Source organism: Capsicum annuum, chromosome 3 (genome assembly GCF_002878395.1).
Source record: "Capsicum annuum cultivar UCD-10X-F1 chromosome 3, UCD10Xv1.1, whole genome shotgun sequence".
In the NCBI taxonomy this organism is placed as follows: domain Eukaryota; kingdom Viridiplantae; phylum Streptophyta; class Magnoliopsida; order Solanales; family Solanaceae; genus Capsicum; species Capsicum annuum.
This window is the reverse complement of record NC_061113.1, coordinates 53,644,595-53,671,156: the sequence shown is the minus strand read 5'-3', so window position 1 is coordinate 53,671,156 and position 26,562 is coordinate 53,644,595. Positions and strand designations below refer to the sequence as shown.

The following is a 26,562-nucleotide window of genomic DNA, read 5'->3' as shown; positions in this document are numbered from 1 at the left end:
CATAAATCTGTGCCATTCCCATACTCTAGAAATACCACAAAGCAACCATGGAAAGGAGTAAAATGATCAAATCACACAGAAATACACTTTTCATATAAATCACCAAAATTCGAGTTGCCACATTTAGGTAAGAGGTTGTGGAGGAGACAAATTAGGGTAGAATGTAATTAGGCGGCATTGTGTTGCCTCGCTATTTGTCCATACTAGTAATCATAGTATTGCTCACGTAGTTTTTTGTCCTTCAATTTTTGTTGTTTCTTACATCAAATATCCTGTTACCTTGTTATGGTTACTATTCAAAATGCTTTGTTATGTTTTTATGCTTTGTTATGTTTTTGCCTCTGTTATTTCATTTCCTGGATTGTTTTGTTTTGAACTGTTTGTCTTGATTCATTCAGTTTTCACATACCCTAAGAGTTATCTCATTCATTTGGTTGTTAAAATGAAAAGGCAAACGAAATCGTCAATGTTCAATTACTCGAAAGACCAAAAGCAACCAATAATTTTTACAATTTTCTATTATAACTCCACTTGTAGATATGAGCACTTTTAGCAAATATTTTGGCTAACAGTCTACTACAAAACAAATTCAACAACAAAGCTCTTTTAACAATAGTTTGGTCTGTCTTCCTCGATAGATAATAAAAAAATCTCCCGTCTTTCGAAAGTCACTTAGCAGCCAATAACTGCACTAAAAAAGACGTTATGCAGGCAAGCCGATTAAAGTCAGAGACGGTGATAAGCTAGTGACTTCGTCTGCTCATGGATTTATTGTTGCCGAAAGATGGTTGGCGATTTTCACTAACCTAGATAATTAAGTTTCATCAAAACAAAGAGGTAATAGAATCGATGACGGGTATGAAGTATCAACAAGAACTCCATCATAAACAAAAAACAGGACAGGTGAAGAACTCCATGTAAGCTATACATAGGTTACTGCTCATTTACAGTTTTTATATATCACATCAGTTATCATATGACAACCACCTGAGTGGCTCTTCTTCAAGGAACAGGGAAGTTTACACCTCGGAAATGAATATCCTTAGTTGACATCCTGGAGAAAGTGTAGAGCTTAGGTAGTTCAGGAGATGGTTCTGACATCTAGCCATACAGTCTTATGCGAGTTTTAATGGGCTCTCGGCATAAAGGGCATGAGGTTATCGTGACACCACACTCCTTGCATGTCTGATTCAGAAAATACGAGGAAAGATTTTCAATAGCCATTCCCCGATCTAAAATAACAGCTGTAGGTAATCTAAAATTCAAATGCTAATAGCTAAAATTAGATAAGGTGCTATCTGCATCCAGAACATGAGAATCAGTGGCAGAATGAGTACTAGCAGAAATGAAAGCAGTAAACATGGGACCTATGATCGGTCATGATGAAGTAGCCTTACCAATACCAAGTGACTTCAAAAAGATGCTAAAAATTATGATCATCCAAATAGGGGACACATCAAATCTCCCAAGTCACCAGGTTAGATGTGTTTTTATTGTCCAAACCTCTAAAGAATGCTTTGGAGTGAATAAGGTCATTAGGATAACTTTAGTTATGAAAACCACCCCATTGGTGCAGTGAATGTAAATAGAGATCTTAATTTCAAACAAAGTATCTCTACTGTCAGATGAACTAACAGTGCATAAAGAGTTCATTTCAGCAGCATCGTGTGTTATTGTGGAACGATATGTATGATTAAGTGGGAAATGAAGGTAAATGGTATTCACCATGTAAGATGTCAAAATGCCAAAAGTCAAGCTAGTTTTCCTTTTGAATAATATGCTAGTACGGAATTCCAGAAAATGATATCGTCAATATAATTTTTTGATATCCTCAATATTTAATGACGCTAACTATTCTAATAAAGGACTGGATAGGGAAGAGCAAAATGAATTGCAAACTAAACAGGTTATCGTTGGACACTAACTTCCACCATTTTGACTTACCTTCAACGATGAGATCCTTATTGCATCATTCTTTATGGAAAATGAATTGATCTAAGCAGCATAACGTTAATGCAGTTCTAGAAAAATAGCCATTTAGACATTCTAAAATTATATAATAGACAACAAGCTGAAACTATAGAGATCAAACATCACATATAAACATGAAAATATTACGCCTTGGATAGATTTTAAAGACTGAATTCAACACTGACAGTAGTTAAGTGTCACTTCTAGAATCACTTACCAGATGACCACATCCAAAAGCCATGTCCTTTGGGTTTGTCAAGCAAATGGGACAAACCTAAAGAAAAAGGGAAACCATTATTAGAAAAAAAAAACAGAACGAAAGAAGTAGACTCTTAAGAATAATGAGTTGTACAAGAAGAGCAAGAACTATATAACATAAACACACACTTGTTCTGCAGCTCCAGAGTCAACAGGTTCATGGCTTGTCAGATGTGGCAATGATTTGACAGCACTATCATGATCAATTACTTCTTGAGGAGGACGAAATGGCCTAGTCCGAGGACCTCTTTTGCTTCTAAATAACAAGTTTCGAAAAGGTTAGGCTTCATGTAGATGCTTTCAATTTTGAAAGAAGAATATACACAAAGATAGATGCTACTTACTCTCTGAATTGAAGGCGTTGTGTGGCTCGGTACTGAAATGGAATTTCCATTAGTGCGGCAAGAGCAAAGGTTGTTTCCTTCTTGCCCATCTCTGAATGCTCGGACATGATTTTTGTAAAATTAACGAACTGCAAGTGGGTACACAAATAATTAGGAAAATGAAGTTGATTAGCATCAAAACTTTCATCACTGGAAGAAGAAATAATCCCCTACAGGAAGGCTACATATGGCAGGACTGCACAAGATATTTCCTTCCAAAAAGTGAACCTAATTATCTATAAAAGGGCCAATTATAAAAAAAAAAAAAAAACAGACAAGTTCAGTCCATTTTGTAGCATGCGGGATTAGCCTCCATGCTTTCAATTCTGTTAAAATCTGCTCCACTTGAATCCCCCAACATTCCAAATGCTTATCAGTTGCTTTACCCTATTGGCATGACCCAACATGTGCTGAAAATGTTAAGCATCTCCAACCACAAATTCATTGCAATATTCAAGGGCAAAAGACAAGGATGAGTCTCCTTTGAAGTCCATAACATGTAAAGCACCAGATCACAAGGATCATCTTCAACAGGGAAGCCCAGGGTATTAAAGCTCCCGCTATGCAGGGAGTCCCGGGGAAGGACCGGACCACAAGGATCTATTGTACGTAGATTTACCCTGCATTACTACAAGAGGCTTTTTTCACGGCTTGAACCCGTGACCTCCTAGTCACATGACAACAACTTTACCAGTTACTCCAAGGCTCTCATTCTCTCTTCCAAAAATATCAGCAGCAAGAATGACGCCCATGATTGTCCAAACAAAAATAAAAGTGAGACATGAATTGAGTAATATTTGAAGTTCAAGTTCAAAAGCAATGTTAGAAAGTTAAATTGTGTTTGGACATGCATTTTACTTGAGAAAAGATTGAAGTTATGTAAATGGAAAACAATTCAATGGAAAAAGGTAAAAACAACCAAAAAATCATCCTGATGTGTACCCAAATCTTGTTTTGAAAATAAGGAAAAATTCATGTCCAAATGGGCCCTAAAAATGTATGTTAAAGGATGTTTCCAAAACCATATTTCCTCCCTCTGTTAATAAATTCTGCCACCATTAAATTTTTATTTTAAAAAGAAAAAGAAGAAGAAGAGCATACATCTACTGAAGTCTGATTCAACACATCCACTATACACCAATGTTTATCCCAAAGAAATTCTTCTGCCATCAACAACCACTCAAATCATCTCCTTTTCTATATCATTATGTAGCCTCATGGTGGCCTTTCACTAGGCTATGCGACTTGTTCAGTATCCCCTTTTTCTATACCATATTGCTCGCCTATCACACTTCTGACTCCTTCATACCAAACTCTATTCTTTTGCCGAGGCTTTTCCTTTTAAGCACCTTCACATTCTCACCCTTATGGAAAAGAAGTTTGTTCAGTGTTCTTTCTTTTTTAACAGATTATAATGCCAGACAGAAATATTGCAGCAAAATATGTTCCTGATAGAAAAGATGAGAATGAAGAGGAGGAGGTTGTAAAGATGCTTTCTGTTTTACTTTCTCTTCTTTTTTAGTAGATTCCCCTTTTTAAATTGGTTTACAACTAATAGCAGTTGCAGGACTGAGGGTCGGGAGGGGAGAGTGTAAGAGCACAACCTAGAAGTTGGAAGAAAAATCCTTCACAAATGCATGGAAACCTCTAGGAGAAAGGTTATGTGGTGTAGTACTTGAACATATAGAGCAAAACATCCCTAATAGTAGCAGTAGTGTCTATTTGGCACAGATGTCACAAGCTGTTTAGATAAGATTCCTGCAAATCCCCTGACTCAAAACTCCAACTCATCCCTCAAATTTGACAATAAATTCGTTTTGTGGTATCTATTTAAAATATCTGAACCAGCTAGCAATCACAGAATGATAATATTAACATCCAATTTGGAAAGGTATAGTCTTTCTATAGAAATTTTTTGCCACATATGCTAGACAAACTAGGTATCAGGTTAGCAATTGTTTCCTAGTCAATATCAACCAATAGGAGAACCAGCAATCAAGCTTGTCAAAAATAAATAAAGAGGTATCATATAACATGGTAAGATAATGACTTATCTTAGATCTGTAAGTATTAAAAGGAAAAGTATTGAGAAGAAGAAAGAGAGTGCACAGCATTCACATAACTAACTCACACTAGTTGATGTAGATCACTCTTCACAAAGTTGGTTAATTAGGACCTAAGTTATAACAGTTACATCAGTTAACTAACCAACTACCTCTAACCCTCATGCTAACCGACTACTATCACACTATATATACATGTATGTACTCACTTGATCAATACAATAATAACTACTCTCTTAACTACGTTCATCTTTTCTTTCTCCTCCTCAGTTTCTCATCACATAGTCATTCTATTCTGTAAATTACTCTGCATGATCAGAGTACCTTGAATACTCTTGCAGTGAGTAGTTGGGCATTGTATGAGTTGAATGCTAGATTGCTACATGGTATCAGAGCACAGCAATCTACTAGCCAAAAATTCCGCAACAATCAGCTTGAGTGATTAAATCATCAAGAACTACTCTGTTTCTTTCATCTCGTTAAAGTTCTGAGAACTGAATTTAGCTGTTGATTTCTCCTGCATTACGACAATGGCGTCCGATGGAAGTGCTGACCCTGTGAATGCTGCAGTTCATGGAGATCCAAGTTCAACAAGTGGCACACAAGTGATCCTCTTTATTTGCACGACACTGATGTAAGTGGCATTTCTCTCATTTCTCTACAGTTGACTGGGGTTGAAAACTATAATTTGTGAAGCAAGTATATGAGAATTGCACTCTTGGGAAGAAACAAATTGGGATTTGTTGATGGAACTTGGAAAAAGGGATCATTTGGAGAGGAACTGTGGTATCAATGGGAAAGGTGTAATGCAGTGGTACAATCTTGGTTAATGAATACAGTGTCTAGCAGTTTACTTGGAGGCATGATCTATGCTGATACTGCACAAGAAGTGTGGGAGGATCTGAAGTCAAGATTTGATAAGGTTGATGGTTCAAGAACCTTCAACCTTCACAAGGAAATTGCAACTTTAGTTCAAGGACATCATCTGTTGCTGCATACTTTACTAAATTGAAAGAGCTATGGGTGGAATTGGAAGCAATTGTTCCTCCACCTGGTTGCAACTGTGCTAAGTCCAAGCATTTTCTTGTGTATTTACAAAGGCAGAAATTGCATAAGTTTTTAATGGGATTAAATGACAACTATCTGCAGGCTAGGAGTCAGATTCTTCTTATGACCCCATTGCCTTCAGTTACACAGGCTTATATGATCATGAGTGATGAATCTCAAAAGTCTGTTGGTTCTAGGGCTGCTAGTTTATTAGGTGCCATGCCCTCTAATTCAAACACTCATGATGCATCAGTAATGTACTCTAAAGTCAATCACCAAAAGTTCAAGAAAAATACAAATCTGATGTGTGACTACTGTAATGACTAATGGCTATAGAACTGGACAGTCAGCTGCTTGCAGTGTATTGACTACTCCAGGATCCTCTGCTACATTTGCAGGTAGTGTTGAATCAGGTATGGGTCTAAGTAAAGCTTTACTTGTGGCTAAGATACTTAGGGATTGGATCACTGATACAGGAGCCACCAATCACATAGTGTCCAGTTTGGATATGCTTAACAAGGCATCTATAGTCCAAATATCACACCCTAAACAGGTGCAATTACCTAATGGTGAAATAGCACAAGTAACACACACTGGTTCCAGCACTATATCAACAGATAACACATTGAATAATGTCTTTGTTTTACCTCAGTTCAAGTATAATCTGATGTCAGTATCCAAGGTCACTAAAGATTTAAATTGTGTCGTTTCATTTTATCTTAACTTTTGTGTGTTTCAGGATCTTTCCAATGGCAAGGTGAAGGGGATTGGTAGAGAATGTGAAGGACTCTATCTACTGTTGAATCAAACTTCTAAGGATGCTGCAAGTGCTAACCTCAGCACTCAGTTGGATGTCTCTTTTAATAGTGACACTGATATAAGACACTGGCATAAAAGATTAGGCCATGTGTCTAGTCCTACCTTAAAGAAAATTCTACCTACTACACACCAGGATATAGTAGATACCCTTAAAGAATGTAATGTGCGTCCTTGTGGCAGGCAATGTATATTACCTTTCATTACCAGCTCTATAAGTACTTCTAATAGTTTTGAGTTGGTTCATATGGATGTATGGGGTCCCTATAAAGTGCAGACTTTTGATGGAAACAAATATTTTTTGACAATAGTTGATGACTTTACTAGAATGACTTGGTTATACCCGTTAAAATTGAAATCTGATGTATGTGTTGTTCTTCCTATTTTCTTGCAATATGTAAAAACTCAGTTCAACAAAACTATCAAGACCATCAGGTCTGATAATGGAACTGAGTTCATCAATGACACTTGCACTAATCTGTTTAACAAAATGGGCATTATACATCAGAGGTTTTGCCCATACACACCTCAACAAAATGGGGTAGCTGAGAGAAAACAGACACCTTTAAGAGGTAACAAGAGTGATAAGGTTACAAGCTCAAGTACCTCTCAAATTTTGGGGTCATTGTGTACAAACTGTTGCATATTTAGTCAATAGTCTTCCTTCTAGTGTGCTAAATGGAACTAGTCCATATCAGAAGCTCTACAACAAACAACCATACTTAAATCATTTAAGGGTGTTTGGGTGCATGTGCTTTGCTAAGAACTTGGTAAGATGTTGTCTAGGTCCAAAGAATTAACTCATGGGTTATTCTGAAGTACAGAAAGGATATATACTATATGATCTTACTGACCATTGTTTCTTTGTGACCAGGGATGTCTTATTAGAGAAAATGAATTCCCATTTACAAAGAAACATGTGGATAGTCCAGTGTTTGAAGATACTCTATCAGCTATACACCACATAGAGGATGATCTTACTGGTGTACCTATCAACCAAGTACCTAATGCTTCTAACTCACCTCCAACACCAACTTCTTCAGTAGTGTCACTAGCTCCACCTCCTAATACAACCACAGCACAACCTCAACAAAGTGGAACAAGGGCCAGTAGAGTTCATATAACACAACCTACCAGAAGATCAACTAGAGGAAGTCAACCACCAATTTGGCTCAAAGATTTCATAGCTCTGAGTCAACATCAGGACACTCCTTTTCCTATCTCTAATTACATTTCTTATGACAACATCTCAGCTAAATATGGTGCTTACATTGCTTATCTTTCTTCAGTTACAGAACCTGCATCCTACATTGAAGCATCGAAGGATCCTAAGTGGATTGAAGCCATGTAAAGTGAAATTCAGGCTCTAGAAGAGAACAAGACATGGGATATAGTTAGCTTGCCTCCCGGAAAGAAGCCAACTAGATGCAGGTGGGTTTATAAAGTCAAGTACAAGGCAAATGGTGAGATTGAAAGACTAAAAGCCAGGTGGCTAAAGGATATTGCCAAAAGGGGGGAATAGACTATCAGGAAACCTTTTCTCCTGTGGTAAAAATGGTGACAGTAAGGTCCATTCTATCCATGGCTGCATCAAAGCATTGGCATATACATCAGCTGAATGTATACAATGCTTTCCTACAAGGTGACCCTACAGATGAGATGAGATTTACATGACACTACCTCAGGGATTTGTGAGTCGGGGAGAATAAGATATGCAGACTCATCAAATCATTATATGGTCTTAAAGCAGGCTCCAAGACAGTGGAATGCCAAGCTAACAGAAGCACTGATAAAACTTTTCAATCAAAGCAAGTTTGATCACTGATTGTTCATCAGGAAGACTGGAAAAGGAACTATTATAATACTCATCTATGTTGATGACATGTTGATAACTGGAGACAATATGGAGCTGATAGAAGAAGCAAAGAGAGCACTACAACTATCTTTCAAGATGAAAGACTTGGGGGAACTGAAATATTTCTTAGGTATAGAGTTTGCTAGATCAAGTCAAGGCATCCTCATGCACCAAAGAAAGTATACAATGGAGTTATCTCTGAGCTTGGTTTGTCAGCCTCTAAACCAGCTACTACCCCTATGGATTGCAATCTAAAACTTACCACCAAAGAGTATGATGTTATGATGATCACATCTCAGACAACTCTACAGGTGATGAACTACTTGATGATCAAGGGTCCTATCAGAAACTTATTGGGAAACTACTATATCTGATAGTTACAAGACCAAACATAGCTTATTCTGTACAAACTCTGAGTCAATATCGGCAACAACCTAAAAGATCTCACATGGAAGCAGCTAAAAGAATAGTGAGGTATCTAAAAATGCAACCAAGACTTGGAGTACTACTGTCCAGCAAACCACAAACTACAATCACAGCATACTATGATGCTGATTGGGCAGCCTGTGCACATTCAAGGAAGTCAGTAACTGGTTTCCTAGTGAAGTGTGAGAAATATGAGAAGAATATTATTGAATTGTTATAACTACATTATTACATTGAGGCCCAATTTATAGACAATAGATTCCAATCCTTTTCCTAATAGGACACTACATTACAATCTTTTTCCAAGTAGGATTTTATATGTTATTCATATTCCTACTCATATTCTAACACTCCCCCTCAAACTGGTGCATAGAAGACATATGTACCAAGCTTGTTATGGATGTAACTAATATGAGAATCGGTGAGGGACTTGGTGAAGATATCTGCAAGAAAACTGATAATGACTGCTTTGGACGTCTGGAAGACCTCAATTGAAACAGAACAAACTGAAAAAATGATCCGAATAGTAAATATTGCCGTAAAGTCGATGTGTCGCTGGAAAATTGCCGAAAACTGATATAAAATATACGGGTCATCTCGAAATCAAGAGACGAGTCGATCTTGAACATGGAAGTCACCGGAAACTTAGCTGAAACATGCTCACACGCCGGATTATTAGATTTGATGGTTGAAAAGTGACTACAATCTGAGGAAAAAAAAAGTATATTGGTAGAGTCGGAATAATGACACGACCCTACTGAAAAAAAGAAATATGCGTAGGGTCGGAATGATGGCACGACCCTATTGAGAAATAGAAATTATATGAGTAGGGTCGGAATGACGGCACGATCCTACTGGAAAAGAGAAATTATATGGGCAGGGTCAGAATGATGGCACGACCCTACTGAAAAAAATCTGAGGAGTCACCGAAAAGACGTACGGAACTATGTAAATTAAATCTGAGGAGTCACCAGAAAGATGCATGATGCTATGCAACTCAGATATAAGACAGTAGTCCGGAACGATGCACGATGCTACGCAAATCAGATATGAGAAAATAGTCACTGAAAAAAAGTACAGTGCTAAGAAAAATTGATATGAAAAAGTAGTCACCAGACAGATGCATGGTGCTATGCAAAAATATGAGAAAATAGTCACTAGAAAGATACATAGAGAGTTAGTGACCCAACTTTTTCTAACATAATCATTGGCCAGACGGGCGGCATATATAGATTATAGCCACCCGCCGGCAGCGGAAACTCTTTGATTCTTTACCAAGATCGTGGAAGCTTTGATACCATGTGAGAAATATGAGAAGAATATTATTGAATTGTTATAACTACATTATTACATTGAGGCCCTATTTATAGACAATACATTCCAATCATTTTCCTAATAGGACACTACATTACAATCCTTTTCCAAGTAGGATTATATACTATTCCTATTCCTACTCATATTCTAACATGAAGATTGGAGAATCTATGGTGTCTTGGAAGTCTAAGAAACAATCTACAATATCAAGAAGCTCAGCTGAGTCAGAGTATAGAAGCCTAGCTTCTACAGTAGCAGAAGTAATTTGGTAGCAAAAGTAATTTGGTTACTGGGAATGCTTCAAGAGGTTGAGTTCAAAGTTGATCTACCTGTAACAGTATATACAGATAGCAAAGCTGCAATACAAATAGCAGTCAATCCAGTGTTTCATGAGAGAACAAAACACATAAGAGATTGACTGTCGTTTCATTAGAGAAAAAATCCAACAAAACATTGTGAAGACTGAGTATATAACCACCAAGGATCAACCTGCAAACATTCTTACTAAAGGTCTATGCAAGGCTCAACATGTTCATCTAAGCTCCAAGCTAGGTTTGATCAATATTTTTTCCACCCCTAGCTTAAGGGGGGGTATTGAGAAGAAGAAAGAGAGTGCACAGCATTCACATAACTAACTTACACTAGTTGATGAAGATCACTCTTCACAAAGTTAGTTAATTAGGACCTAAGTTAGTTATAACAGTTACATCAGTTAACTAACCAACTACCTCTAGCCCTCATGCTAACCGATTACTATCATACTATATATACATGTATGTACTCACTTGATCAATACAATAATAACAACTCTCTTAACTACACTCATCTTTTCCTTCTCCTTCTTTCTCCTCCTCTGTTTCTGATCTCATAGTCATTCTATTCTGTAAACAACGGTAAGCCTCAAAGCCACAAATATTCGTAGCTGTGAAATCAAGAACGAAAAACAAAAATATCTAGAACAGATGAAAGGTGGAGCATAGTTGGTTTAATCAGACATGCTAAAGAGATGGAAGCAAAGTAAAGAATGTCTTTAAGTCATACCTGGAAGTTATCAAATGCCCGTTGAGGAATGTTATCATCAAATCGTTTCATTTCATCCCATGGTCCATCTCCAACACCAACCAGAATAATTGAAAGAGGATATTCACTGCATGTAAGCATGTCAAGTAAGGCAGGAGAATGGCACTCTAAATGAACTTCCCTGAAAGGTCACCTGTTTACCTAGCAGCAACAATAGAATTTACAGTAGTCTGTTCTTGAGGGCTAAGTCTTTCAGACGGAGTGTCAATGCTCCTTGTTACCTGTTTTTAGAATTTGGTGAAACTAGGGAAGAAACAAGGAAGAAGTCAAGGAAGTCAAATTATTTCCAAGAAGATATGAACCTGTCCATCTGCAATAATGACAAGGACATGGTACTGTCCATTATTTGCCTCCACTATATCAATTGCAGCATTGACTATTGGGGCAAATGAAGTTGGACCTACATGTTTTTCAGATGAGTTAGGATAATCATAAATCCATATATAGCTTTCAAGCAGCAGCATCTCATAAAGGACATCCATTAGATAACAATAAACAACCACATGATGCCATAGCATAAAGAAACACAAAAATGAGGCAGATAGAGTGCAAGTGTAACGTTGAGGCTACAAGAACTTCAAAGCCTTGTGTTCCATTCTCCGAAAAATAAGGTTCATACAGCTCGTATTTTTGTTATATCAATAACCTTTTCAGTTTAGTTCAGATTAGTCAGATTTGTAACTCCCATATAATTTTTGAAAAACTAGGAAACGGGATATTTAATTGGGGAATATCGTAAGTGAAGATTCATATAACCGACCCGAACTTGTTTGAGACTGAGGCGTATAGTTGTGGCAGTTGTATTAATTCTAGCCAGAACTGAATAATCATACTATCACAAGTTCCCCACACTCTCTAAACACGAAACTTTGAAAAGCACCCATTCTCCCCATTTGTCACAAACAACACCCCAGACCATTGATTGAGCTTATATGAGATCACTTATAAATATTAAGTGTTCAGTTTAATTTTAGCAGCTTTAATTTAATAACTTCAATTAATTGTCAAAATATAAACTAATATACATTTATTTGTTCTATCTTAACACGCATACCCATACTCCTACCATATCCCTAAATCCTAAGATTAAAAAAGTACTACTCTTTGATGTAATGAGTCATCTTTTATTTAGCTTAATTGACAATAAAGGATTTAGATCACCTTGTTAATCAAACTATAAGTTAATTTTCAAAAATCTTACTTAACTAATTGTCATATAGATTTTTTAAATATATTTATTAGTCGTATACAACACCCGTATCGACACTAGGATCCATAACCCCAAATCCTAAAATTTATGTGATGCAGAATCCAACATCTAGATCCGCACCACTATCTGAAAACCACATCCGAATCTGAGCAACATAGGTCCAAAGCAATCTAAGGCAGCATAGCATTCCTTAATCAATGTGGGCTATTCTAATACTCTTTGCATGCCTGCGATTAGATATCTGGAGTGTAGATAATATAAGTCCTAACATTAGGTTAACCAAGAATAAGACTAAGTTTGTGTCACGCCCCAATTCTAGATGAGCGCGTGACTATCACCCGATGCCACTACCCGGTCATCACGCGAACCACAGAACACGTCTGAACATTCATTACTCTAGTGAGCAAAACATATTTAAACTAGAATAACTTTTCAGAAGCAAAGTAAATGGCTCAAGGTCTTATAAGAACTGAAAAATAGTCGTAAAGGACTCATTTACATGTCTAGACCTCCCAGAGTGAAGGTCATGAAACCTCTACGATATATAAAAAGAGTATTAAGCACAGGATACGCCCCATGCAAAAGAATAAGCTGTAGAAACTGACACCCACTGAAATTAAGAGGGTTCACCAAATGCTTAAAATAGAAACGTCGAAATCTAGCTCGTGATTCGTTTTTTTGTCATTATACCTGCATGGAGAATACAAAAATGACATTCAAAAGGAGCATGAGAACAACTAGTGTACTTAGTAAAGCCTAATTTATTCACAGTAAGATTAAGACGCCTGACTGAATGCACAGTTAAATATTAAGATGTTGTATTAAGATTTGAATACTAAATAATTAAAGTTGTTTGATTTATCAACATCTGAACATATATAACTTGTCTTTATTAAAAATAAATAAATATAAAATGCATATAAAATACTAAATCAATATAATACTATATCAATAAAATATTGTAACAATTTAGATGATGGTGGGTGATGGTAATGACTAATGTGGTAATTTTGTGTCCATTGGGGATGGTGTTGACTGATGATTGTTGTTGAGGGTAGTATCTTGTAGTATAGTGGTTTGTAGTATTAATTAATGGTGATAGTTGGTGGAGGAGGCGGATAATCATGGTGGATGATAGTGATAATTAATGGTGGTGGTTAATGATGAGGGAGGTTAGCAATATATAATGGCTGTTGGTGGAGATTATTATAAATAGTGGTTAAAGGAGGTGAGTCTTGGTGACAACTGACTGTGCTGATTGACGATAGTAGTGATGGTGGTTATAGGTGGTGGGTGTTGGTGATTGGCGGCGGTGGTAGTTGTGGCTGGATGGTGGTTGTGGGTGAAAGTAGATGGAGTAGTGATGAACTATTGTCTTTATAGAAATTCTTTAAATAGACATTTCAACGATATTAAGACTTTGCTATAAATCTTAATCATTCAGATCGATTCATACCATAAAGTAGTTATAAAATAAGGAACACAAAGGCACTTAGTTATTAAGATCTGAATGATTAAGATTCAGACCTAAAAACAAAATAGATTTACTGACTAAGATATGAATGATTAAGATTAAGATCTTCATTAAGTGAAAACAAATGAGGTCTAAGTGTCATTGACTCCATCACTTAAGGTTGGAGTCACTTCATCTGAAAACAATATGCATAGGCAATCATAGGTTATTACTTAAGACAATAAAAGCATAAAAATGCATTTTTAAATACACATTTTTTGAAACTGTACCTAAATTTATTGTTAGCGGAATGAGGACCTTACTAGAGACTAATTATTTGCACTTAATGAAAGTCTTAATCTTAATCATTCAGATCTCAGTAACTAAACTTGTCTTTTTAGGTGTCAATCTTAATAATTCAGTGCATTTCTTTTTTTTCTATGTTTCTCACTTTGTAGTATGCTTTGTTTAGCATTTTGTCTTGGATTCTTTTCTTTAGTTGTTTTCCTTTTCTGAACCACTTTGTAATGCTTTTACTCGAACTGAGGGTTTATCAGCAACAATCTCTCTACCTCACAAGCAAGTGGTAAGGTTGCGTACACACTACCCATCCCAAACCCCACTTGTGGGATTACTTCGAATATGTTGTTTTTTATATATTTCAACCACCTAATGAGTCTGATTAAATTTAAATGATTAAGATCTACAACAAAATCTTAATATCATTAAGATGTCTATTAAAAAAATTCTACAGACGTTAGTTCACCAATTTCATTCATTCACTGCTACCATCATCACCAACCATTATCAACTACCGGAATCGCGCGCACCATTATCAACTATCACTACCTATCACCCAAAACCACCATTGCCACTAATCACTACAACTATCACCATCACTAGCCACCATTTACAATCAACACCACTAACCACCGTTACCACAACAACCATCATCACTACCGACAATCACCGTCATTAGCCAATACTATATATCGCCAACCACTGTTATCATTTACCACCACCATTAAATATCACTAGCATCCAACACAACTATTAGCTGCCACCACCAACTACCACCATCAACCACTACTGTTAGCCACCATCAACCACTATTACTGCCAACCACCACCAGCATTAACTGCTACCCAGAATACCACTATTAGCGAACATCATCTCCAATCGGCAACCACCACCACCGCTAGCTATTACCACCACCAAGCGCCATATAGTTTTTTAAAAACATTTTATTGATATAGCATTAGATTAATTTAGTATTTTGCTGAATTTTACATTTATTAATTTTTAAATAAAGGAAACTTTTATAAATTCAAATATTGAAAAACAAATAATCTTAATTATATTCAAATCTTAATCCAACATCTTAATATCTTATATCCATATGTGTATTCAAATTCAGACATCTAAACCTTAATGCAAACCTTAATATTCATATATTTATTCATATTCAGACGTCTTAATAATCTTAATAAAAACAAATGAGGTCTAATAGGTCTTTTGTTGACGTTTTTCGAGCCAACAGCTTTTGTATATTTTTCGTGCTCTTTGGACCAACTACTTTTAGATCTTTTCCTTGACGCTCTTTGAGCTAACCGTTTTTATATTGTTCTTTTAAAACAATATTTAAATCAACATATACAAAAATTCAGCTATTAATTGAACTAGCACACCCAGAAACAACTCCCCAAATCATGGAGAATACATTTGTTCATCCCTGGAAACACACATTCGCGTTCAAAATTTTTGGAAATTCAACTCAAACCATTCCTTGAGATTAAAAAAATCTCAAGAAGGGTACATCTCAACTTACCTCAACCTGAACATGTATGCTTTTTGGTACCCCACTGAACTCCAACAATGTCAATCTACATCAATTTTAACCTAAAGATATCATTCATAGCTCAATTCATCCAATTTGATATTGTGAGAATTGGCCCTAGACCACCCATATCCCAATTCTTAGCCTAGAGTGAAATCTATATCCACTTATACCATTTTCATGTTATCCATGGAACAAAACGTCATTTATAATCGTGCAACATAATTTATATCCTTAATTACCATTTAATCCACCATTGATACCCAAAAAACCACCATTAGTGTTCCACAATTGGTGACCATCCATAACACCTGTATAACTTCACAATTATACTACACATATTTCAATATTTCATTTATATGAAGCTTACAAGTAAAAGTATTACCTCTGGGTGGAAGTTTCTCCAGTTTTCCACTTTTGGCATTCTCTGGGGATTTGAAGAATTAAAAACATCCAAACAAAGGAATTGCTGGAATCCATATTTACAGATCGCAAAAAACAAAAAAAAATCGTTCATCTCACAGGGAGCCTAAGGCATCCATGATTGATTCTTTTTATCTGAATATCTTCTTCTTTCTAAAAAAAAAAAAAAAAAAGAAAGAACGGTAACATATCTTCATCTGAATATCTAACATATCTTCATCTGAATATCTTTCTTTACACCAAAAATTAAAAAAGGGTAGAGCCTGGTGCACTAAGCTCCTGCTGTGCGCGGGGTTCGGTGAAGGGCATGCTGTGTGAAAAGTAGGGGAAGAAACGCTAAACAAATGTAAACTAAGGGAATATTGTGTGGAAAACAGGGGAGGATGTAAAGGAAACAGGAGGTAGGGGAACAGAAACTGAAAGAACACGCAAGACAAATGTATTGGGAGAAATGGTATTATAGCCCTTTACAATTTTTCTTTTTAACTTTTATGACCTTTTTATAAGAGATACTTCATTTTTATACATAAGAGATCTAAAAATGTCATTTTCTTCTATTCAAATTGTAAGAGGGCAAGAGATCTCATTTCCTTGTATTTTGCCTAAAGTCTTTTATATCCAAACTTTCCAATACATATGATTAAATTTCCTAATGTGGCACATATATGTATGCATTTCTGTGTAACACGTAAATCCCATTGACGTTACTCATATATTAGTCTAGATTTCTCATACAGCCATTCAGTATCATGTTACTGCCCAATCATCATACCTCACATTCAAGTCATCTCCCTGTCAGTTAAATCACTATCAGCGCTGAGTTAGCACCGTAGATTGACCACAGTCAGCATTGTGCACTGCCGACTTTCTGGTCAAAGAAACATCCGATAGCATGCTTGGACTCGTCAGAAGCAGTCGAAAACTTTGCCGGCAAACAGCATATCCGCATATTCAGCCGTGCTTCATCTACCCACAGTAGTTTCCCCAGCAAATCAGCTTCACGACAGAGCAAGTCATTTTTATATACACACTACTTAAGTTATACTGATCTGACAACCCTATTCGATAATACCATTCTGAAGTACTATTCTGACTGTTCATTTCTAGTGATTACTCCTTTAGTAGTAACTTTCGCGGCATACTCGATTCTACTTTGCAAATTCAGCTATTCGCCACCTCATGTTTGAAGAAGAGTGTTGGAGATGATATCATAAATTAATGAAGATTTTGGAGAACATATAAGCACTTTATACAGCTTAGGAAATGATAATAAGAGCTAATGCAATATTTGATATGAGAAAAGTTAATTTAGTATTGAGAGAATTAATGTATCGTTGGAAATAATACAATCATAATAATCAACTGTTGCTTGTGTACATATAAGATGTAACTAAGTATACTTAAATAGCTGAGTGCCAAAAACACTAAGCAAATTGGAATCAATAAAATCAGTTCCTCCATTTTTCCACTAAGATTTTCAATAGTATTTTAACAATGTAAGGAGATGCACTTGCTATAAAAAGAGTTCATTAAAACTATCATAACACAATATAAACTTTGTCAATGAAGAAAAACATAAGATGGACGAGACAATCCCTACTTTTGGGGGGGAGTTCAGAGTACAAGGTTAACAACAGCAGACCTTACATAACTACAGATACCACCACTATTCATTTAGGATTCAGAAATGCAGTCAATCCAAACCCCACTTTGAGGAACTACACTTGGTATGTTGTTGTAAATGCAGCTAATCATTTCAACTACTGTATGAACCACAGATAATCCCTATCCAACCACTGAATAAAGGAAATTATAAAAGCAGTATTCAGCTCAAACCTGATAATTTCAGATAAGGAACAATTTCCTTATATCTTGCGAGAGCTTCCTCAAATCCATGGCAAGGGCGATGATCAGGGTAAAAGCTAAACACATGCTGATCGTGTGTGGATGCTAAAATTTACAGAGACAATAGCCCATGGTCAAGACTATTTAGAACCATCTTGATTGTTTGTGAAAAAATTAAGGCTTAGAAGCAAAAACTAACCATCACCAAATCCAAAACAAGGTATCAAGTTGTCTTCATCAAAAGGAGACAAAGTTCGCCCGATTATAGAGATGGCTTGCTCGTATGGGTTAGCTGTGTGACCAACCGAGTGGAGGCTTCTCCTGTTGAATGAAGACCTTCCTACAACCTTAAAATTGTCAACCCTTCGCCTCCACAACTTGCGACAAGCACAACGACTAATAGTCTAGTGAATGAAGTGGTTCACCTGTCCATTCATTGCTTTTGGTGAAATCAATGCCAAGAATCAAGTTTGACGATTCAAGCCCTGCTTCTCGCAATGCAGTAACAACCTGACATAGAAACTCTTTCTGTTATTTATCTATTGCATTGCTCAAAAGTATAGCTAATACAGTTCATTAGCAAAGTAAGCAGTAAAAATTAGGAGCTCCGCATGAACCGATTCATTGTTGACTTTTTGCCTAATATAAATTGATCTGTGAATTCTAAGTTTATAACTAGAGAAAATGGTCAAACAATGAAATCAATGCTTCCAATGATCATCTTTCAGATACTAGTTCTATAAGTTTACTGTGGGCTATTCCTATCTTTAGCAATTTTGAGTAATAAATTAAATAGAAAACAGCAATATCTATATATTGTACTGTAATAAGACCAGCAGCTCTCAAGAGGTTGGACAGATCTAAGTAATGCAGTACATCACTCAATACTTCCAGCAGCATCTGTGAATGTGCAATGCAAAATTGTATTTGATTTGAGATGCAACTATTTTAGCTTCTAAGAAGCACAATGGGGTTTTACGACATAAGACACTCTCTCTAAATAAAGTAAGGCAGTATAACCTCATAGAATTTTCGGACATTTCATGTGTTGAGAAACAAGATTTACGGTTAATAATAGTGACAAAACTGTTTCTCCGGTTCAAGTATCATAATTGATTAGAGGTGAAGAAAGGTTAACATTCAAAGAACAAGGATCTCCAAATTACTTAAAGCAAACAAAAGATGGTATCTGAACTCTGAAGTTAAGGGAAACAACACAAACTTGTGACTCTTTGTTCATTGCCATCTGATGTCCCCACATTGGTCCACCATGAGATGTTCTATGCAACTCTATAAAATCTGGAGAAAATGAACATGTAATTAAGAAATTAACCTCATCCAAAGATTTAAAGTTATCAGCTATGTAAGAGGCTTGCTGGTTCCTTAGATAGTTTGCTCTATCTGAAACTCCGGCATATGATGTAACTTGAGCTCGATAGTTAGAATCCACGGAGCTTTCTGCATAAGTTGTAGGCTGATATTGAGGATTGGAGCCAATTTGATTTCTTACATGTTCTGGGCTGGGGTGATAATTATCACTGTGAGTGTCATTTAAGCCAGACTCTTGATTCCCCATTGTGTATGAAGAAAATCAATGTTACTAAGAGCTCTGCAAAGACGCTATGATGATATGATATACCAGTTCTTTGAATTGTATCCACAACTTCATACTAATCAGAAGAGCGGATGTATTTATAAGCTATATTTGCTAGAGATCAGGAAACCGTAAGTGCCTAATCAAAAACTCTCTCCATGAACACGGAATTCATTTTAAGGATTGATATTGATAATAATAATAATCATGTTTTGGAAGCTTTGTAATGACGTAACAGCAATATGCTTCTACAGAAATTGAAGTCCCAAGCACAAAGAGCTGTGCCTTAACCCAAAATTTCTGATCGAGTTGGATACTTCCTTTTGAACATCCCCTTACAACAGGCACCAGTAAGCATATTGAACAATCTCTGTGGCAGCGAACATTCATAACCTAGGCACAACAACACAATTATCAAGGGGGCGCGTCTAGCACTCTATCATAGAGCTAGCGGCATGTCATGAAGACCTGCCACTAGGGTTTGCTATGCCAGAAGCGAGATAAAAATCATCCCTTTAGTGCCACATAAAATATTCCTTTTACAGTGTGTACTTATATGACTAAGAAAAACTATGTTAGAGGTATTTATGAATGATTAATGTTCTCTAATGGGTGAATGATGTTCTCCAATGAATATAGTAACACGTAAATCCAGGGTGTGGAAGTGTTTTTTTTCTTTTTACAATGAACCTAGGCAATTAGTAATAAGCTTCTACATGAAGCAGTTGCTTCACTCAAGCTTGGAGTCATTCTCTATATCAATGATGCCCTATAAATTTGCAAACCTTGTCAAGAACGAACCAGCACATGTTTTTCAGCTAAAATAAATGGTAAATTATCACCGCCAATCAGGAAACTAACTTCCACAAAATTTATCAAGTAGAATTGAATCTGCTTGTGTCGAAGACAAAGCGAGTGTGCTCAACCTCGACTTGTTTTAATAAAATGGATGATTTATAAACTAATTATGCATGATTTAAAATTTAAACGTATCTAACATGGATGTCTCGAAAAGATTGCATTTACTCAAGACTAGTGCTGGCAAAATGGATTTAAAAATGTTGGCCCCCACCCAATTTAAAACGCATTGGATACTAATTCATTTAAACTGGGTCAGATATGGTTCATATCCATAGAACCTGCTGTAAAAAATGGATAAAATATGGATATCCATATTATAAGCCACTTTAAAGGCGACGAATCCAGCAGCATGAAAGCAAAAGTAAGTAGAAGATCAGGAAGAGAATTTACTCTAGGGCTATGAAGTAGGAAGAAAGGTGAAATCTTCTTTGAGCTAGGAAATTCACTCATTTGGTATGCAATTGATATTACAACCAAAATAACTATTTTGTTTACATAGATCAATTAACAAAGTAGTTCCACTATGTTTTCTCTTCACCTGAAGCTACTGCCACTTATACTGAACCACTCTTTAAGATAAATACTCTGATAGGAACTTCCCATACAAATAGTGAGGGTTGGGCATATTTTGGTTCAAACCGAAAAAACAGAATCGAAATTTAATTTTGGTTCGGTTTTTCAATTTTTCGGATTGGTTTCGATTTCAAATTTTAGAAATTCGATTAAACGGTTTGGTTTTCGGATTTTCAAAAAAAAGAAAATCGGATAAACCAAAATTATATAAATAATATATTATAATTTATATTTATATATATATTATTATATATGTAAACATAATAATAATATAATATAATCTGATATAATATAACAAATAAATATATAAATTATAATCATTTAGTAACCCTAATGCTAACATAACATTAACCTGAAGAGTGAAGGCTGCAGCGGCGCTCAGGCTCAGGCTCAGCCATCGTCATCATCAGTACTCAATTCGTTTGAAATTTCGATCACCGGTTCGTCACTGCCGTCGGCAGTTGCTGCCGAGTGCCGCCACTGCCGTCACACAACCGGCTACGACTGTGACCACTGTGTGGATTGTTTTTATGATATTTCAACAATTTTGTGGATTGTTTATTCAAACTTATGCATAATGTTGTTATATATTATGTTAAACTAATGGTTATTTCCTACGTGTTGAATTAATTATATTTGGGATGAAAAATAGGTTTGAAAAAAATCATTTTTTCTAGAAAAATCACCAAATTTAAATGCTCCCTACTTTAATTTTCAAAACCAAAATAAAAATCCGAAATAACCGAACCGAATTTGTAAAAACCGAACCAAATCGAATTTATTTTGGTTTGGTTATGGTTGTCATTTTCGTCAATCCGAAAACCGAAAAACCAAACCGATATAAAACAATCAATCCGAACAAACCGAATGCCCACCCCTACATACAAACTAAACACTAGAGTTATATACACTGAAATCAATTCATACAGAAAGAAAGAAAAAAAATCAAATAATATTTGCGGCTAATTAGCTAATACACCACAATAATGGAATAAGCACTTCTTCAATCTACAGAGAAATTATATTACTGCAACTCTTTCTGTAGATTAGTACAAGAGTACTAATATCTCCTGATCCTGCCAAAAGTTACCACCATAAAAAGAACAAGGAGAGAGAAGCAGAAACTAAATGGCTCTCTCATAGAGTAAATTTATACTTAGTACATCATTTATCAATGAAAAACAAAAAGGAAATTTCAAATAGAGTTTTTGACTTGGTCATATTAGACAATTTCTGTAGAAATGATTAAGCACAGAATTTACTTGGGCAAGAGCTGCCAAGGAGAACCAGAATGGATCTAACAAAGTTGCCTGGTATTCAAGTTGTCTGGTACCAAATTACCACCATGGGCACTGGTAGCCATATTATCCATCACTCGACCCACTTTTATATGTAAGAAATATGGCCTCCAGATATTTTATCCATTTTTTGTCCAATCCGTTTTCGACCTGCCCATATCCGACCCAACTACTCATTTGCCAGCACTACTCGAGACGTGTTTATGAGACTGGTATTGTATTGGTGCATGCCTACTTTACTTGAGATATGAGTTACGTATTTTTTTCATATATATGATCTCTTTGGTATGAGCTTTTAGGTACCATCTGAGTCATGAGATGAGCATCATTTTAGTACTTTGATTGGCATATTTCAAAATATACCTAAATGTTTTCAAATGATATGAAAACTTTCGCATATCTGATTGTATGTAATATTGAACTATGATTTGCATATACTAATATATGACATACTCATATGTAGAAGTCATACAAAACGAGTTTTGACAAAGAGAATGAGATTACAAAAAGAGATCCCTGCTTACAAAGGCAGCGTTAGATTCCTGTTATCCTCAGACAACAGGGTGGAGCCCGCAAATAATAGCTGTGGTGTCACATTCCAGTTAATAAGATGTCCCTACTTGACTGGGATGGTGCCGATTACAGGTGATAAGAGAAAAGTGTACAGACAGAAAAGAGACGAATTATGATTATTCGACTATATGTCAAAATATATGACAATATATGTATATTTATATGAATTTCCATTTTCATATGTTGAGCATGTTTTTAAACTAGCATGCAAAATTCAAGTCTTAAATTTAGTTACAACTCATTGAGTTAGTGAACTCACCCCTCTTACATTCATACAGATATCAGCGCATATACAGAGACAGAAATTTAAGTCACAAGATTTTTCTATAAAGAAGTCAATAGAATCACAGGGACAGAGTTCAAATGAGAACCACATGTGTTTGCCCCACTCGTGGGTGCCATTTCCTACGTTTTGTGTTGAAATTATGATCTTATATTAATATTAGAGTTATGATCATTGTATTTGCACGGAAACAGCCTCTCTACTTCTTCGGAGGTAGCGATATGGACTGCATACATCTTACCCTGATACGGGATTGACCAAGAACACACAAAACACACACAGTCCACAAGTTCAAGAGAACCGAGGACCCTTTGAGTGACCCCTCTCGGATTCAAGATCTACAACAAAAACACAATGTAATGAGGTGATTAACACCTATTTTAAGCGAATAACAAACTAGATTAACAACATGAGAATGAAGAACAAGATGAACTTAACAATGGGAATAACAACAACAACACAAACGGGTACAATACGAGATACAAACATTACAAGATTGCAAGAATAGAAAGGATAGATAGAGTGACATACACTATCTCATGAACTAAGAACCTAAGTGTATTCAAGCACCTAGACCCTTAATACAATGATAATAGGAACACCTACTCTCTTCGGTGAGCACAAGAGAGACCTCAACCTCCTCTAGCACCCAACGTTCTAAGCAAGAATGCAACACTAGTGATTCCACCCTAGTATCACGCTAGTTACAAGTTTCAGATTTGTGCCTCAAGGAGAGAGGACTTGTCTTTCAATGTTATACAACATTCATTATCATCAAAGTCTAATGAATGAAACCCTAAAAGGTTCTATTTATAGATATTACAAAAATAGTGTGAAATGTCCATAATACCCCTCAAGAGTGAGGTGCCCATCAAGTGCAAAAAGTGGGTTGATTTTGGTATGTTTAGGCCCTCCTTTACACTTCACTTGTGCACTTCCTTGGACGGATTTATTACGCACTCATTCACGTCCATCCTCGTGGTCGTACTTGTATCATCCTCCCCTTCTTGAAAAGGATTCGACCTCGAATCCGTACCTCACAAAATTAAGAGAAGACAACAAGCACACGTCCTCAAGATATGAGGGGTTAGGGTTAGCAAAATACACACATCACATTCCATGCCGAGGGGGGGACAAACTTGGAGTAGATCCACGGGTCCTTTGTGTTGAACATACAAAGCTTAGTACAAAAAACACAAAGGAAGCGGTCATCATCCATAAAAAGAGATAAGGAAGAACATTGTCTTCCTTCATTAGCACCCACAACCAAACATTGCTTGTCATCTTGACCAAGCATCCATAAAATTCTCCCTAGGGTTCCATTCAAAATTTAAAACATTGTTCTTCATGTCTTGGTTCAAAAAGTAATACGATAAAATACCCATCAAGATGAAGGAGATTAATAGTTCACTTGTAGATACCTTTTCGTTTCCTCTTCTTGATCTTAACTAGTCTCTACAACAGATTATATTCAAAATCATTATCATATATAAGCGATTACAATTGCTTTAGGTACTTTATTCCTTGAATTTCTCATACCTCAAATTAGTCCATAAGCATCCTTAACATCAGGCGAATTCTAAATTTACTCCTCATTTGAGTCTCTCTCATTACAAGAGCAAAAGATTTTGTTTGAAGGATAGATAGTCAGCCTAGAGCTTTGCCATGGACTGTACTAAAATGGATATGGGAACAGAATTTATTAGTCAGCTCGGCATTACACTGCATGTTGGGGCCAAACTTCATCTTAACTTACACTTCAAAATAGTCAACCCTAAATGTAATGTTTTTCCTAAGGGAACGCTAAGCTGCTAGGAATACCTATCCTCTTGACATCCCAATCTCAAAAGCAAAAGTGACGAGTACAACTATGCTCCAAAGCCATCATCAATATGGGATATATATTTGTGGAATTGCATTCTTCTTTCTCCTACCCTGCTAACTTTGATACCGAAAGGAAAAAGACAACCAAATCTGAGCCTTTTCTCTCCTGCTCAAATTCTTTTAACTTCCCCTTTTATCCCAACCAACTGCAGCAACAAAGCATCACCCAACTTGAGCTTAATTTAGTCAAACGATTGCAAACAGAAAACAAGGCAAATGATTAAGTCAAGATCAGATAGAAGTGATTACTTACCAAATAAATCACCAACTGCTAACCTATTACACCACATATACTACTGATTGAAACCTGGCTCAACCACTATCCCACACATCTAGGATGGATGAAAAATCCAATAAAAGTATCCGTCAGCTCATTAATATAACGTGGGACTCTTGGGTTACTAATCAGGGGAGGAGCTACAATCCCGTCTACGGGTTCGACAGAAACACCAAGTAGCCTTGTAGCGATTCCCAGCTCAAAAACCAAACAAAGACTGGACAATTCCGCCATTTTCAAGTTAATTACAGCAATAATTAATGAATTATTCACTCGAAAATAGGTATATACTGCACGTTACTACTATTAGTGATTGGGTAATATTCACACAAATCTCCAGAGCTAAGAGAAGGGGCGGATTAGCATCTCACAAAGTCTATATATCAATAAATAAATACAAATCTTTTATTAGAAATCAGTTGTTTTCGAATATTAACTCAAAATAGATATAAAAATTCATAAACTCCAACTTTTGAATCCGTGGCGGAAGCCAAACTTAACAAAATCTAGCTATTTACAAAAATCAAAAAGTAGCAGTAAAGAAACATGTAAGCATATGTGCAAATGGATGAGAGAGAGAGCAGAGAGAGACCTGAAGGATATTCTGGTTGGAGAAAGAGCATTTTCCAGATGCACAGTGAATCTACTGGGGGCAATCAATATTTAGGATGTATTCGGTATGATAGAAAATATTTTCTTCAAAATGTTTTTCTATTTTTTTTTGTTGCTTGGTTGTAGTAAAATATTGAAAAAATATTTTTTAAGATAATTCTTTTTTCTTTATTTGAAGGAAGTTATTTTTTAGAAAATGATAAATATGCCCTCGCCCTTCTTCCCCATATCAACAAACTCATATTCATATAATTCAAAAAATTCATATTTCTCAAAAATTTAAATTACTCAAAAATAATTTTCACTATACTTTATTTTAATTTTTAACTGCTTGAAATAAAAAATAGTAAAGCCTAAATTTTTCTCTTTTTCGATATTCGTTGAATATATTATTATTTTCATATGTTTAAAGGAAGACTTACCTATGTTACTTTTGCTAATTGCATATTTCATTTTATTATCGATGTAACTTGTTTCACAAGATTGAATAAATTTGTCGTTCCGTTATATTTCTATTGCTTGCAGTATCTTGAGATTGTCCGGACAAAATGTTGAAAAATGTCTTCTGTATTTATTAATTAATAGTTTCTTAAATTTAGTGATTGTAATATTTTAGTATTCGATAT

The 26,562-nt window shown here is 35.8% G+C and overlaps 1 protein-coding gene across 6 annotated transcripts; it reads right to left on the bottom strand.

The window, feature by feature from the left end:
- Positions 1-859: 859 nt before the first annotated feature.
- LOC107863846 (E3 ubiquitin-protein ligase RGLG3) lies at positions 860-26,029 on the bottom strand. Of its 6 annotated transcripts, none has more exons than XM_047407992.1 (12): positions 25,917-26,029; positions 19,204-19,590; positions 18,407-18,491; positions 18,181-18,321; positions 17,973-18,086; positions 11,516-11,613; positions 11,355-11,434; positions 11,175-11,280; positions 2,574-2,701; positions 2,359-2,485; positions 2,189-2,245; positions 860-1,185 (listed from the first exon to the last, which is right to left on the bottom strand). In XM_047407992.1, exons 2-12 carry the CDS (start codon positions 19,555-19,557, stop codon positions 1,102-1,104), a joined length of 1,374 nt encoding a protein of 457 aa, XP_047263948.1. In that variant the 5' UTR covers positions 19,558-19,590; positions 25,917-26,029; the 3' UTR covers positions 860-1,101. The 6 variants fall into 6 exon arrangements, with proteins under 6 accessions (XP_047263948.1, XP_047263950.1, XP_016565497.1 ...); XM_047407994.1 differs by having other exon boundaries at positions 19,204-19,439; positions 25,917-26,018; XM_016710011.2 differs by having other exon boundaries at positions 19,315-19,439; positions 25,917-26,015.
- Positions 26,030-26,562: the final 533 nt, after the last annotated feature.